The sequence below is a fragment of the Poecilia reticulata genome, linkage group LG19, assembly GCF_000633615.1.
Source record: "Poecilia reticulata strain Guanapo linkage group LG19, Guppy_female_1.0+MT, whole genome shotgun sequence".
NCBI lineage: Eukaryota > Metazoa > Chordata > Actinopteri > Cyprinodontiformes > Poeciliidae > Poecilia > Poecilia reticulata.
In genome coordinates, this window is record NC_024349.1 from 28,148,979 (window position 1) to 28,165,429 (window position 16,451).

The following is a 16,451-nucleotide window of genomic DNA, read 5'->3' on the forward strand; positions in this document are numbered from 1 at the left end:
TCGTTTTCTCTCTCCTTTCTGTGACAGTTATGACCAGAAGCTTACACTCAGCAAGTTTCCTAACAAAACACACACACACACACACACACAGGGAGATCACAAGATAGTAGAAAAAGAGAACAAAGTCATTTCAAACAGCAAAAAAAAAAAAAAAAAAGTAAGCAAAAGGGAGAGCCCTTCTTCTTTACAAGCACTTCACATTTTGCTCTGGTGTCCACTGCAGTCTTTTTCTCTGCCCACTTCAGTGTGTTCAAGCATGTTTCACAGGATTGCAGCGCATCACAAACATGTTCTCATCTCTTGAACAATTAATTCCACTTTTGTCACTTCCAACCACAAGCTTCAATATGTCTTATGAGAACAATGTGACAGACTAATGCAAAGTCAAAATGATGCATGGCTTTTTCAACCTGTTATTAGTAAAACTCTGAAATGTGTGGTGTGCATTTGTATCTGATCCATTTGAATCAGAAGTTTGTCCATTTTCATTGCAATTATAGCTGCAGGTCTTTTCTGGTGTGTCTGTTTTACAAATGAACATAATAAAATTATTTCTCATTTTCATTGGCAAATTAGCTCAAGGTGAGATTGAGCATTTATAAAAATCAGTTTTTAAGTCTAAGCCATGCTGTTGCATCTCTGGCTGCTGGTTTGGGGTCACTGTACTTTTAGAAGGGTGACCTTCACCCCCGGCTAAACTGTTTTTTTAGGCCGTAAAAGGTTTTCTGTATTTACTTCCCACCAGCTCTGTTTAGCTTCTTTATTCCTTCAAAAGGAAAAAACCTTCCCACTGCATCATGCTGCCACCACCTTGTCTCAACTTGTGCAGTACATTCCATTTTGTTCTTTTCTGACTAGAGCAACTTCTTCTACATGTCTTCAATATGCAGGGGCGGAGCCAAACAATTTTCGTAGGGGTGGCCCCTCATGGTGGGGTGGGCAACAACTGAGCCACTTTAGGGCACAACATTTATATTTTCCAACTAATTTATCAAAGACAGAACATTTTTTTCTAGAAGTAAATAAGCATAAGCAAGTATTTATATATTTTTGCTGTCTAAGCACATTTCACTGCTGTCACCAACTGTTTTGAAAGGGAACAGCAGGGGTGATTATGGTCACCTTTCATCACCCCCTGGCTCTGCCGATGCCTTTATGGCTTGTACCAAACTTTCTTTCAAAGAACACTTTTTTCTTGGTAGATTTTTTCGTTTCCTCCTGGTGGGATGCCTCACAGAGCTTTGTGAAATGTGCAAAGTTTGCCATTTTGTTTTCTAACCTGTTGTGTTCATGGTCATCACGGTTCTGTTTTCTCGTCAACGAAACAGGATCACAACAAACATCACACAGGTGGACTGGCTTTGCTAATTAAGTCATTTCTGAATAAAACTGGGATTTGTTTTGGGGAATCAGAACAAAGGGATGTGAATAAATATTTACATTTCATTTATTTCCTGACAGCTTGGGGTTGAGACGTGAAAAAATGTGAAGAGGTTCAAGAGGTAACAAAACTTTTGCGAGTTTTGGGGCAGCAGTCAGTTGTTGTAGGGCGCCGCATCCAGCAGGGGGCTCCTGATCCCAAACCCTTTACAGTCCCAGGCTGTTAAGTTTCCTGGCCAAAGCTCTGCATGTGGGTGAGGTACTGGGTGAGGCCATCCTCCCCCTCCTCCTCCAGGTGCTGCTGGTAGCACTGCAGCAGCCTGGCAGCCCTGGCCCCTGAGGGCCCTGCCTCAGTGGGCAGGCAGGCCCCCGACAGGTCCAGGATGATGGTGGTCAAGGCTTTGATGTAGTTCTTGGCCAGAGTGAGAGTCTCGATCTTGGACAGCTTCTTGTCCGTCTTCACGTGCGGGATGGCTTCGCGTAGCGCCTGGAAGGCGTTGTTGAGTTTGTGCATGCGCTGGCGTTCCCGCTCATTGCTCTCCAGCCTGCGGATGCTGCGCTCCTTGGTGCTGGACCCGTACATCCTGCGCCGCCGCCCGCCTCCCCCACCTGCTCCTCCTCCTCCCTGCCGGCGCCTGCCGTCCCCACTCCTCAAGGAGCCCCTCCAGGAGCCGCCGATCCGGACCGAGGCCTCCGAGCCCTCCTGCTCGCTGGAGCCCGGCTCTGTGTCCGGTTCGTTCTCCGGCTCCGGGTCGGACCAGGGCCTCCTGGAGGGTCTCGCTGCCTTCCCTTTGGACTTCATCCTACTGCTTCCTCTCACCTCACAGTCTCCAACCAAGTCTCCAAACTTATAAAAGTCCTGGATGCACAAACAGGAACATGAAAGACACAAAAGAAAAAGTGAATTATGCATAATTTCACATTCAAAAGTGGAATTGTGACATTTCATTTCCTGCCCTTCTATCTGGGCTCAGATCCCTAAATACCTCAGCATAGCTGATGGTCTTCTAAACCGGCGATAACTATTTTAGATCGAAATATTTTATTCTTAGTAAAATTTTAACATTTTGTTTCAAAATGTCTTCATAGAGCAAATCATTTAAAATGGCCTTTACCCTCTTGAGATTTGGATTTTGTTCAAGAATATCAAGAGCACCACCTGAACACATTTCATGTGATCCTTCATCAACACAGACTGTCTGACATTCTGTTCATGCGTGACCAGCCAACTGAAGATGTTTTCATCTTGAATATATCAGCACTTTCATGTCAAAGTCTTAAGTTGTGGAAAACATATTCAGTCAGAGCTGCTGCAAAAATAATTTGGCATAGTTTGTTAAAAAAAAAATATTTAGGCAACACAATACACCAAGCACAATCCTAGGCTTACATTATTATTAATTTTGTTTTGCGTTCTTTAAATTTTTCTTGCAATATTGCTGATAGGCATATGCTGCAACTCAGATATTTATCATGGCTTCTTCTAAAACAAACCATTTAAAATGGCCTCATCCCTTCAGATTTAGATTTTTTATAAGAATATCAAAACTTCCACTGCTTAAGTTAACTGCAGTCTCTCTCATTGGGTTTCTTACTTGGTCACTGCATGGCTTAAATGGTTCAGTAATTGCTCAGGACTTGGCCATTCCAATCATCACCCTGTGGTGGGACCAGGACCACGTGGCCTAATGGACAAGGCGTCTGACTTCGGATCAGAAGATTGAGGGTTCGAGTCCCTTCGTGGTTGACCTCAGAGAACCAATCCCAGTATTGGATTGCATGTCTCCTCATTACTCCTGGCCTGTTTCAAGTGAGAACAGCCTTTGTTTAAGTTGAATTACAGTATGTAGAACACAGCTGTGATGATGTCATTTATATGAGAATGAAACTAAGGTATGAGGATGACACTTAGACCCAAACCCTCAGGGATTTTAGAGTCTAAACCAGGGATGGGCAATCCTGCAAATCTTAGATGTCTCCTTGGTCCAACACACTGAATCACCTCCTAAGTGCAGTCAAGTTCTCCAGAGTCCTGCTAACAACCTCATTATTTGACTCAGGTGTGTTGAAGTAGAGACTCACCTAAAAGTTGCAGGAGACCGGCCCTCAAGGCCTGAAGTTGCCCACCCTTGGTCTAAACCATGAAAGAAACCAAGGAGTAGTCAACTGATAAGGCCGATTACCAATATTAAATTGGTTATCAGCCTTACCACTCCACTGACCTCACTGTTGCTTCCCTGTTTCAGTAAAGCTCCTCAGAATCCTGCACTGTCACATGGCCATCCACCAATGAAATGTTTATGGCCATTATTCATCCATTGGTGGGTATCACCAATGGATGACAGCCTGTGGATGGAATCAAAGTCCTTAGAAAAAGGAGAGTAAGAAAAGAAACCAGAGTCACTGATGCCATAAGAAGGACATTAGTGATTCTCAGAAGGGCAGATTCTACACTGGTATTGTTCATGGAGTCTGTTTTTGGTTAAACGTGCCATTTATTCTTTACTAATTTATACATTTATGCTTTGTTATTTTTGTTTGCTTTTTGAACAAATTTCTTTAACTTCTGGGACTGCCCCCAATAAACCAGGACTATATAATTAGTTCAGAAAACAAAATTAGAAAGCTTCAGTACATTTTCTAAAAATCCATCCATCCATTTTCTTTCACCCTTGTCCCTCAGTGGGGTCAGGAGGGTTGCTGGTGCCCATCTCCAGCTAATGTTCCGGGCGAGAGGCAGGGTACACCCTGGACAGGTCGCCAGTCTGTTGCAGGGCAACACAGAGACACACAGGACACACAACCATGCACACACACACCTAGGGGTAATTTGGAAAGGCCAATTAACCTAACAGTCATGTTTTTGGACTGTGGGAGGAAATCGGAGTACCCAGAGAAAACCCACGCATGCACAGGGAGAACATGCAAACTCCATGCAGAAAGACCGAGGCCGGGAATCAAACCCAGAACCTTCGTGCTGCAAGGCAACAGCTCTACCAACTGCACCACTGTGCAGCCCTTCCTAAAAATCATTAATTCTCATTTTTAAACTGCTAAACAAATATGTTTAAACAAATCAAATCAGGTGCATAGTTACTTAAAACACAAATCTATAAATTAGTAAGTTCTTCATTTATTTCTTTTAAATAGCCTAAATAAAACTCAGGACATTTTGAGATATTTCAATACGGGGGTCACTTTAAAAAAAACTATTAATCTTGTGTTAAGATCATGTGAAAGTTTCTAATTAACTAATTAGTTGGTCAGTTGATCCTCTCGTCCAGGGGTCTTTGAATGCTGTCCTTGAGGGCCACTGTCCTGCAGCTGCTAAATGTCTCCCTGGTCCCACACGCCTGAGTCAAACGGCTGAATCACCTCCTCAGTGTGCAGTCGGGTCCTCCAGAGTCCTGCTAATCACCTCATTATTTGTATGTTGAAGCAGAGACACATCTAAAAGTTTCAGCACACCGGCCCTTGAGTACCAGAGCTGAAAGCCCCTGCACTAGTCTGTTTACCCATTTTTAGTCTAAAAGTGCAGCGTGCTCCTGTATCTGATCTGACGGTGTGAAAACACCATGATGTTGCACCTTTTATCCCGTCACATCTGAGATAATGTCAGCTTCAAGGTTGTGCTCACGAAAACAGGGGAAGCAGCCAGCAGTGAGGTATAAAAAAAAATAGAGGTTTTGGCCACTTGCTGGCCCTAAGAAAATCTAATTTTATACACAGCCATTCATATGTATTTAGAATGAGTTCAGTTGGAACATTTTTGAGCAAAAATAGAACTTTAGTGAACTAGTTCGGCGGTTACTAACCTTTCTTACATGGTTGATATTTTTTAAGACATAATGTAACATTGTGCATGTCTTCTGAGTCACAATAACAAATTGTTCCACACTAGTGGAAATATATCACTTTCTTTGTTACTGTTTGACATTTCTTGTTATGCATTTCGTTTATTGTCTCTGTAACTTAACTGACAAAACTAGACAGAATATTCATAACTGCTGAACAAAAATTTACCAGTCTCCAGATTTGACTAAATTCATTAATTAATAGAAGAACAAAGATGAAATGAGGCATAATGTAGACTGATTACTTATAACATTAGTACTGAGCTCTGAAAAGCCTTATAGAAAACGGTCCTCAAAGCAAATTCTACTGGATGTTTTACATAGATTAGAGCGCTTAATAATAACATTTACACAGTGTAACCCTCTAGATATCTTTCCGTCACTGTGTAGCTCCTTATTTCCCTAACCTCAGTTTGCAATCACCTAACGGCAGATCTCATGAAGCAACTCAAGCCAAAGGTTCACAGACAGAGAGAAAGGAAAGCAAACAAAACGGTCGTCAAAGTGGGTTAGAGAAAGGAGAGTGGGCTGAGAAGACTTACCGCTGAGCGTCTACTGAAAAGCACTCCGTTCATAAACCAGCGGCAGAAAGTCGGTAAAGGAGCGGAGAGAAGCTGCGGAGCGTCACCGCGGCGCAGAGATAACTGCCACATGTGCGCTACCTGTAGCTGACTGATGTACACGTCGCGCTGCTCAGCCAATCAGAGAGCCAGCCCACCTCAGCGCAGTCTGCCGGAGCAGCAGAGCGCAGGCCGCTGATCCGACAGGCTGCTGCTGCTGCTGCTGAGCGCTGTCACTAACTGCTGCCGGGGTTTAAAGCTGCTAACCACCTGAACGTTACATACAAACGTGTCCATATAATGAGAGCACAGCTGTGTGAAGAAGTTTTGGTGTCCACAAATTATAATGTCTGAAAAAGTTTCAAGGAGGAACAAAAGTTTATATTTGTGTTTATTTTAGTTGATGACATTACAAAAGGCACAAGACTGGAGAATTCAGCTGCATTACTAGAATTTGTAAAGTGGGACTTTGATTTCATTCATGATTTATTTATTTATTTATTTATTTATTTATTTATTTATTTATTTATTTATTTATTTATTTGTTTGTTTGTTTGTTTGTTTGTTTGTTTGTTTGTTTGTTTGTTTGTTTGTTTGTTTGTTTACCTCCAGTTGTTCTAATGTACCTCCAACTAGGTTTTACTTTTACAACTGGGAGCTGATTAGCATCACAAAAACTCAAAGAACAACCTGAATCCTTTAGGTGTTATAAAGGAGGCTTCCTGGATGCAGAGCAGGACCAAGGAACAGAGCAAAAAGCAGGTCGTTTTTCTGTATTTGGTACTCTAACCATACAGCTAGACAGGGATTTAAAAAGAAGCATCAAAGGCAAATGAGGTGGATTAGCAGTGCTTGCCAATATCTGACGGTTTCATCCAGGATAAGTTATCTCTGCCCAGAAATGGAGCTGTTACATGACAGTTATGAGACAGTCTTCAGTCAGAGGCCTCTGCAGATTTGTAGCAAGACTGACTGCTACCAGAGATGTTTCTAGACCACAGCATCACCATTCGCAATGAAGACTTTTGAATATACTTGGATGATATGAGTTATGACATCATTTGAATTCTCTTTAGGATGAAAAGTATTTTTGAATATAATTGAATAATCCTCCCTCACTCCTCCTTACCCAAGATGCATCCTAGCATGAATGACAAACTTCTGCTGCTACTAGTATGCTAATATTCCTGTTTGATTTTTTTCCATCTGATTGGGGTCCATGCAATATGTAGTCTTTTGTGTGTATGACCTTCATCAAAACATTTTTCTTACTTTTTCTCTGTGGTGTTAACTGGAATGATGAAGATGATGTATGAGACAAAGAAAAGCTGCTTCAGTGACGTCATTGAAGTATGCACATGCGCAGAGTTGATTTTATTACAGTTAGTTAAGGTTTTACAACAACAAACACAAAAAACAACAATTAGAGGTCATTCTGTAACTTCATAAAAATATATTCACTACTAAATAATGTAATTCACCACTTTTTGTTTTACAGTAATTTCTGTGAAATGGGGTTTATCTTTATTTACTATTGCATTCAGTGAAATTTTGACTCCACATGAACTGTTCAAACAAAACTACACATTTTTATTTCCTGTTGAACTATTTACATAAACTGTATAATATTATTAGGAATATTACACTTATATGACTCAAATTAACTCATATTGCTTTAAAACACACAGCTGGGCATGAAATCCTACTGAAGCAGAGTTGAGCTCAGCTTTTTAGGGAGTCTAGTTGAGTCCAGCAGTTAACATAATTTCCATTGTGTGTTATCGCCTTCCACTGTTTCATTTGAATAGTCTTCCAGGTTCCACCTGCCAGCCCAGAGGTAGGTCCTTTAAAGCCATGTCACAGTATTTGCCTTCCCTAACTTTTAGCACTTCATTACTTCTGTAATGACTGTGTAATGCCAACTAAAATACAATCTTAAAAACCATTAGAAGTGTGAGCAAACATACCAAGTGATTATTTAAATGATTACCTATTTTAGGAATCACTAATCTAATCCCCTTCCTCTCAGGAATGTGTTTTCTGAGTTAATCATCCATTGTCTGTTTTACCTGCTGGCAGCTGTTGGCAGTTGGGATTATTACCCCTGGTGTTGATAAAGCGCTGCTAAACTGAAACGCATTAGTTGTGCAAGATAAACTGAGCTTTTACTTAAACAATCTGATGACATCTTTATGGTGGCATCTGCAATGCCACATGGATAAAACTTAAATGTAACTATAAATAGAAAAGTAAAACTGCTAAGATCATTATCCATCCAGCACCTTCACTGTTTGGATTACTCGTTTTTGGCATTCCAACTTTACTTAAGGGGAAGTCACCTTCTGATTATCCACACCCCACCCAGTCTACGTATATGATGTCGCTGTGTTTTCTTAGACAGATCCACCCATCAAACACAGTTAAAAAGCAGCTGACAAAAAGCTGGAGGCTTTAAAACAGTTGTGAACATATAAGTTTGATCACTATCACCATAAGCATGAATGGCCTAAAAACTTGGGGCCTTTTCAGAGATATGACTGCAGGTTGAGAAGAATGGAAGTACAAGAGGGCAGTAGTTGGAAGGCAGGTTATAAATGCAGTGGGAAGTTTAATCAAAGGTAACAAAATCCAAATTTACAAAAGTGTGAGGAATCCTAAAGGCCAAAACATCAAGCTAGCACAGATAACCAGGAGCTAAGAGGAGAATCTGACAGAGTGGATGAAAGCACGAGGCTTTTACGGGAACGGAGTGTCTTGTATAGAAAACAAGCGAGTGATTACAAACAGCTGCTGCTGTGAAGGAACCAGAGACCTAAAGGCAACTGAGGGGGTTGAGTCAGGAACTGATAGAACCCTAGCAAAACCAGGAGAACCCACACATAAGGTCAACACTAAGCCAAATCTGACAAGACACTCAAGTGACCAGCAGTACCATAAGAATACAATCTTTGGACTACAGTGGATCTGCTGGAAGAAACAAATGAACCTTTAAGTTATCTTTAGCGATGTTCCTGCAGTGTGTGGTGTGCTAAGAGTGATCTGCTCCACTTGGAAGGACATCGAAACCGCTCCGATCTAAAATAGGGGGATATTCACCATGTTGGATTGCCTCGGCCTGATGTTGCTCATGTGGTGTTTCCTGATCATAGTTGAGCATGCAGGCTACTGATTGTGACATGTAGCCAATTAGGAAGCAAGGTGATAGAAACACAAAGGGGAATCCAAAATACACAGAAGACAAAGCAACTCCCATTACACCTCACACAGTCTGGTGAACAGTGGAAACATCTTTGTATTACTTTTCTCTGTTAAAGATTGTCCTCAAACTATCACAATTGCTTCTTCCCAGTCAACCATATTTGTTTAATCTGAGCTCATATTAGTTCCCAAGATGTTTTATGAGACAACCTGTCTGACATCTGAATGTTTTAGTTAAATAGATTCAAGTGTGATGTGTTACTCCTGCCATGTGGCTTGACACCAAATACTGTACAACCAAACCTGTTATACCTATGACTTTTTATCGTCATGTATGTGTTGCCTCAAGTTTTGAAAATTTGTCGACAATTTTAAAATCTTCCCCTGTGAACCAGGCATTAGCAGTTCTTGACCCCTCTGGGCGTTAAAGAGATGGGATGTCTTCAACGCCCAGAGCAGGCTGAAGAACTGAGTCTATAAGGAAGATGAAGAAGTGGGTTATCTTCTACTCCCCCAGGAAAAATAAGCTAAGTCTACTGTAACTCTTGGCTAAGGTACAATAGACTTGTGAAAAACCCAGGGTAATGAGGACTTGTGGAGAGTCCCTGAATCAGAAGACTTGACAAGAGGTCAGGGCTTTGGAGACTGAAGAAGAGATTCTAATGATAAGGAAGATGCTGACAGTGTAGAAGATTACTAAGGTTCTAAAATATGGTGATGATGAAGATATTGCTGATGTTAACTCTGCAGGAGATGATGATGATGATGATGATGATGATGATGATGATGATGATGATGATGATGATGATGATGATGATGATGATGATGATACAGTTGAAAAAGAGAAATAGTGATGCTCAGGTGAGGGTATGACCCTCAGGAGGAGAGGTGTTTGTGGGAGCTTCATCTGCAGCCTAAAGCATTGGACGGTTTCTGGTCTAAAGATGAGGCTTTCAAACATGACACTGACTGTCAATGGAGGCGAAGTAGAGGCTCTGAAAGTTGAGGCACAGAGTAAGACAGGAGGAAGTTGATAAGTAGTTCAGACAGCACCATCTCTTGCTCTCCTTCTTATGGCCCTAGAACCAAGCAGCATGACTCGAGTTGACTCAACTCTACTCTACACAGTTCAGGTGGTTTTTCTCTACAATTGAACTGCAGCTCCAGCAGGTGGGATCGTCATATAGATGGGTGATTCCAGAGTCCCACAAACAGCACAATGTGATGTGTTTGCAACACAAACACAACACAACGGAGGACATGGAAGCAATGTTGAACATTCTGACCAGTCTGGGGCTTTTTCTCAGAATCATAAAATATTGTGAGTTATTATAAAAGGCAGGTCAGATTATTGCAAAAAAGTCACTCTCGTGACTCAACCAGTCACTCCTCCCCCGAGCCAATCGGGGGAGGAGTTACCAGCAGTCTTCTAAGGTTGTGTTTTCAGCTTGACTGAAGCAGTGAATTGGCAACTGCCAGTTGCAAAGCAGCAAATACAAGAATGGCATTTATTTTCCTTGATGTTGATTGACTATAAACCCAAGAGCAGACATAATAAGGCTAGTGCAAAGATGGCTTCCATTGTGTGTAAAGATGAATGTTAAGGGTTTTTTTTGTGTGTGAACTTTTAAAATAGGCAGTTATAAGTGTTATTAGAGTATTTACAGATTTTAACTATTTGCTAGTGACTGTGGTCCCTAGCTCCAGAAAGTACTGGAGTTATCCTCTGACTACAGCACAATATATAGCATAGGTAAGTAATCAACATAAATATATGTTGTAAATCCAGAAGCTACCAGAGGTGAACAGTAATTCCAGTTACTTGTATGTATTTTATGAATGGAGTAAAACAAGACAAGTAAAATGAGGGCAGAGTGTGTGAGATCACAGATGTGGTGCTCCCAGCTCTCAGAAGCAAACAGCAACTTTTGGCTTGGATGTCCTTGAACAAACTGAGTGAACATGTGCATAAGTGTGAGCTGGATGACAGAGGGTGCCAATATGTGTTCTACGACCACTCAGTGTGTGAGAACATACACCTGTTCACACAGTAATGTTGGAGAGACCTGCTACAAGTCTTTACTGAAGGGGAACTGGTTTCAGTTTCACCTGGATCTTAAGAATTCTGTGAGGTTATCATATTTCTATTCATGTAGAAATTAATGTTTGTTTTCTAATGATCACAGACTGGTCCTACCAGGTTTCTTTCCCTCCTCATGTACACCATGTCTAGTCAACCAAACCTCACCCAACGTTGGACGATAGAAACATTATCTGTTGCTTTTTTAGTTTGCTTAGTTTCTGCTTGCATCGACTTACACTGTTTGTTTTGCAGCAGCAACTGATAAATTCTGATCTGAACAGCACACTTCAGTGATGAGGCAAGCTATCAGGCTTTTCACATATTTTTCTACTAAAACAGACTGGTTCTACCACTGTGACTGTCCTGGGGTTCTTTCTGAAAGCTTTTATGTTTGTTGCAACCTTCACAGCTTGGTTAGCAACTGGAAAGGCCCCAGATCTGTTATGTAACTACATCATATTGAACTGTGTCACACGCTGTTTGCTCGTGTCATACTAATGGCAGTGAGAGCTGAATGCACTGTGCCACATCCCTACGTAGGATGTGATGTCATCAACCGTAAGTGCTTTGGAGCAAAGAGAGGGGAAAGCAGCTGCTGAAATCCCTGACTCATAAAAGGGGAGGGAGAAGTGGGGGGGCAGGTGAAGGAGCTGAGATCTGGATGATTACTCAGGTTTTCCGTTTGGTCAAGGCTGGCCGTCTGACAGAAAAACAACAGTGGATGTCACATTAGGCCATGGTGACAGTTGGGTGGCCCTTGGCTGAGGGGAGGTATTCAGATACCTCCCCTCGTGTGTATGGCTTTGACCAATATGTCATCAAATCACCACAGAGCTCAAATTATGCATGTGTGTGTGCGCGCGTGCGTGCGTGTGCGCGTTTGCGCGCGTGTGTGTGTGTGTGTGTGTATATGTGTGTGTCACTCACACTTTGTGTCATAGTTCAAGGTCTGACTCGGTGACATAGGTGAGGAACAGGCAAGTTTGGGCCAGGGAGTAACACTCTGGCCTGGCCTGAGAAGTCCAGCTCTTTGTCGGCAGGGAAACGGAGCCAGGTTGTTGAGCACACTCCAAAGCTGAGAAGTCATCTTCCCACTGCAACCCTGAAGCCACAAACATTAGCAGTTAATAAATGTAATTTTGTTATTACTCGAAAGTTTCTTGAAGTGTTAAAGGGGCGGTATTATGTAAAATCAACTTTTTGAGATTTACTCCATGTTACAATGTTATTCCCTCATTAAAAAAAACATATCTAGAGTGTTGCTTTGATTCTTTCATTTTGAAATCTATTACGAGAAATCTATTAATTTCCCCTGGTAGTCACTCTGCTTGCAGAAGCAGGTCCTGTGACTGAGCATTGCCTTTTGCACAAAGCTCCTTCTCAATGCTGCAGACTCCAAGCCAAGTTTCTGCATTACACAGCACCCCTCCCCCCAACACCTCCGCCCAGCTCCTCCAGACTATCAGCAGCAGCAGCAGCAATTTGCAAACACCTGTTAGAACTGTGCATCTGCTGAGCTTATCATATGAGCTACATCTCCATGAAACGAAACGCTGGTAAAAACATAATTATATGCTTGATAAAGGAGCTTTGTGATGATGACACGCGGAAGGCAGAGTATCGCAAAGAGCAAATTTCAAAAAGATTTAATTTCTCAACAAATCTTGAGACAATTTTAGATTTTGTGAAGATGTTGGCTGACGGAACGTCATTATCCAGTCATTTCAGTCCAGTAGAAAATGTGTGATATAAGAAGTTTTTTGTGAGCCGATGTTTCTGGAGGAATTGGTCAATATTCCAGGAATCTATTGTGAGAATATTTGACCAGAAACAGGCACTTTTAGAAAGTAATTGTTTCAAATACTGAAAGTAATGTTTGCAAACTTCTGAACATAAAAAAAATTATGCTTGAATTTTGCAAATTTTATTAATTTGCATAATCTTAACTGACCTGAGGCAGCAAAGTTAAAAAAAAAAAAATCTGAATAAAGGTTAAAAAGTTAGAAAAAAAACGAGGCGTGACATTTCTGGTTTCAACGATAAATATGTAAATGATATTAAATTGAGGAATAATTAGAATGTAGTCATTTTAAGTCTTACCATTGTCCTCTGACAAAACATCAGACTGGATGCTGGGGATATGGAATGGTGGAGATGTGGAGGGTTCTGAAGGCAGCTTGAGAGTGGGTGTTTCCTAAGAATCAACAGTTGATTGTCAAAACATAGACAAAAAAAATACAGGAAAATCATGGTTGATTTTACAAGATAACCCTAAAAGAAACGTTGAGGTCATCCCTCTCATCCCAAGCTTTAGCAATTTTTTTAAAGGATCAGTGTCAGAGCCTAAAGACTAAACTCAGCCCCTGACATCCTTTGCAGGGCAACAGTCACTTCCGGAGATAAGTCCAGATTTTTTAAACATCATGACCAGTTTTCTGCCTGAGTTTTCCATCTGTGTCGCATGACCTGCTCTGTGGGCTGTGCTGACCTGACTGTCTAGTTAGTGTAAACAGCACAGACAACATTAAGAATTCACTTTATGATGTCCAATAAAAAGGGATAAATTAATAGATCTTTCCTAACGTCATTCCCCTCCACCCCCGCAAACAAAACAAACTAGAACTGTACTGAAAAATGAGTATTGTCAAAATAGTCAAAACATGCTAGTGTTAGCCAAGCACGTCAACAAACGTTCTCTACATGAAAGTACCATCAGTAGGAGCAACACGTGTTAACAGAGGAGCTGTGTAGAGTCAGGTTTACCTTTCAGAAACAAGAAGCTCACGCAGACTCCAGTTAGAACAGAAAATTGTTGTGCTAAATACTTTTGCCTGTGGCGGAGCCAGACTTTTAAAATTAGGGGCCAGAAGGCAGATTGTGGCCCTACTGCATTCTTGATTTGTACTTTCTAATTAACAGCCTCTGCACCCTCAACACTACTTAAAAACAATAAACTGGAGGACAAAGAATGATCGATCATTACCTGATCAAACAGGTAGACGATGACATCCTCTTCAAAGGAAACACTTTTCTTTATTTTCATTTTCTCACTTTTACTCCTCCTTCGTGGTCTTCGTGAATAATCATTGTTTTGATGGGTTTTCTGACAGATCTCAGGGTTCCACGTCCTTAAGCTATCCCTGTCTGCATCCTGACTGCTCGTCTTAAGACAAAAAGATCTTTGGGCGTCGTTGTGTTTTACAGCAGACATCTTGTTATTTCTTCCAGAACTTCCTCTATGTCTAATAAATGTCCTCAAATTCTGAGAAGAGTAAAGGTGGCATAATTTATTTATAGTTATACAATTATCAGAAAGAATGATGAGCCTGTTGAAGGAATCCATGACAATGGCATGCTGCTGGGTTGCTTCATTCAAAAAGTGCTTAATCCAATAAAAAATGTCCGCCCTATAGAAAGTTGTTCCTTCCTGGTTGGCCTGTCTTGGTAAACCTTTGATGACGGGATCTAAAAACCTCAGCTGTCCACTGAGCTCCGATGGGGGACAGAAGTGTTGTGGGAAACAAAATCCAGATGAAGCTAGCCAATCTGATGTGTGCTTAGTGTTTCTCTGTGAGTTAGGGGCTGAACACTCCGTCCAATCAAGGACACAGATGCAGGAACCCACTTCATGGTCCTCACACTCTTCTTCATTCCTGCATCAATAATTCAGGGCATCCACAGGGCAGTGTCAGTACACCTGAAGATATACTGATTCACATTTGATAGATTAGTGATATTACAGGCAGAAAGGAGATGAGTGTTACTTTATGGGATAAAGAGGGCATGCTTTCTACAGGCACTCACTGACTGGAGGAGAGACACTATGATTATCCCAGAATGACACACGGGAGTCATCTGAGGAGACTTTCTACTAAATGTCTGAATGACAGAGATTTGCCAGTTGTTGCACATTCTGCACACAAACGCGCTCATGCACACTTACGGGTCCATTATTGGGTCTCTCAGTCCCAGGCCTGAATAAATATCGGCAGTCTTCCATCTGCAGAGACAAAGACGCAATAGGAAACTTTTACTGCTCTGCAGTAACCAAGCAACCGTTGGACAAGTGACTCAGGAAAGGAAGAGAGGAGCTGACTCACAGTAGCTGTGACGTAAAGGGATGTAAAAGGAGACACACACATACAAACACACACACACCTGGGAGGAGGATAAAATCTGCCCCGTTTGGGTAAATTAACACCTCACTGTGTAACAGGTGGAGGGGCTCAGGAGGAAGAGGGAGAAACAGACTTTTCCAAACAACCAGTACAGAAAGAGACACACTGTGGTGCCTTCAACAGCAAAAGACACAACTCACATCTTTAGTGTCCTCATGCAGACATCCAGTCATGCAGGTGAAATTACCTTCTTTTAATTTTGTCCAGGCTGCATTTCCTGTTTGAAAACAACTTGTCCACTGAAATCACCAGGGCAGCTCCACCCCTGCTGTAGTTCATCTCTGAAAATGCAGAACGTGTTCAAATCTGCAGCTTCATGAGTTTGCACAATATGCTGCAGCAAAGTGTCTCTGCAGCCACAACCAAGATAAAGCAGCAGCTTTTTCACAAACACGTCCTACCTTGCATCCTTCAAAGCTCAGTCATCGTCCTGCTTATATCACGCCATGGCAAACCCTGTCGAGCTTCCTGCAAGAGACGAGGCAGAGGAGACAGAGGAGACAGGGAGACGCTCTGAAAATGAAAGGAGGAGGGCAAAGAAGAGCGAATGTATAGAAGGGATGAAAACGGTGTGAGGACAAAGAAAGGACAAAGAGCTTACATATCCGTCTCTCAGCCAGCAGGTTCCTGGCCTTCCTGCAGCAGAGTGCTGGATGCAATCAATAACATCAGCGCTAATGTAACACAGAGTCCAGTTATAAAGACTGACTGTAGGTGTCACTGCTATGCAGACAGTTTTGTGTGAAAGTATTGATACCCATTGAGATTTTACACATTTTATTAGATTTTGTTTTCTCACATGGTTTGCTGACTCAAAAAGCTTTTATGACAGGACTGCAGCTTCTCATCACCTGCACCCCTGCTGAAGGAGAGCATCCTCACAGCATAATGCTGCCACCACCATGTTCCATTGTGGGATGGTGGGTTTAGCTTTCTTCATCACGTAACGTTACATTTTGCCCATCTTCCCGCTCTCAACCTCACACACACTGGTTGGAGATCATTTGTGAAAATCATTTTTCAAGTCTTACCACAAACATACAATTGGATTTAAGCCTGGATTTTGACTGGGACATTCTAATAGATGTCTTTGTGTTGATCTAAAGCCTTTTATTATAGCTCTGGCTCGTTCTGTAGTTACCTCCATCCATCTCCTTATATTTACATATTTCCTAAAAGTTTGAATTCCATGTGGCCA

At 41.7% G+C, this 16,451-nt stretch overlaps 1 protein-coding gene and 1 non-coding gene across 7 annotated transcripts; one reads left to right on the plus strand and one right to left on the minus strand.

Moving 5' to 3' along the window:
* Nucleotides 1–1,431: 1,431 nt before the first annotated feature.
* On the minus strand, nucleotides 1,432–16,034 carry bhlha15 (basic helix-loop-helix family, member a15). Of its 6 annotated transcripts, none has more exons than XM_008438161.2 (8): nucleotides 15,855–16,015; nucleotides 15,655–15,721; nucleotides 15,441–15,534; nucleotides 15,019–15,075; nucleotides 14,059–14,783; nucleotides 13,176–13,269; nucleotides 12,003–12,177; nucleotides 1,432–2,239 (listed from the first exon to the last, which is right to left on the minus strand). In XM_008438161.2, the coding sequence occupies exons 7-8, from the start codon at nucleotides 12,012–12,014 to the stop codon at nucleotides 1,604–1,606; spliced, it is 648 nt and encodes a 215-aa protein (XP_008436383.1). In that variant the 5' UTR covers nucleotides 12,015–12,177; nucleotides 13,176–13,269; nucleotides 14,059–14,783; nucleotides 15,019–15,075; nucleotides 15,441–15,534; nucleotides 15,655–15,721; nucleotides 15,855–16,015; the 3' UTR covers nucleotides 1,432–1,603. The 6 variants fall into 6 exon arrangements, with proteins under 6 accessions (XP_008436383.1, XP_017166404.1, XP_008436380.1 ...); XM_017310912.1 differs by lacking the exon at nucleotides 1,432–2,239 and adding an exon at nucleotides 6,362–9,987 and having other exon boundaries at nucleotides 14,059–14,728; nucleotides 15,855–16,028; XM_017310913.1 differs by lacking the exon at nucleotides 1,432–2,239 and adding an exon at nucleotides 6,362–9,987 and having other exon boundaries at nucleotides 14,059–14,728; nucleotides 15,655–15,766; nucleotides 15,855–16,028.
* Nucleotides 3,055–3,127, plus strand: trnar-ucg (transfer RNA arginine (anticodon UCG)). Its single transcript has one exon. It is a non-coding gene; the product is annotated as a tRNA-Arg (tRNA).
* Nucleotides 16,035–16,451: the final 417 nt, after the last annotated feature.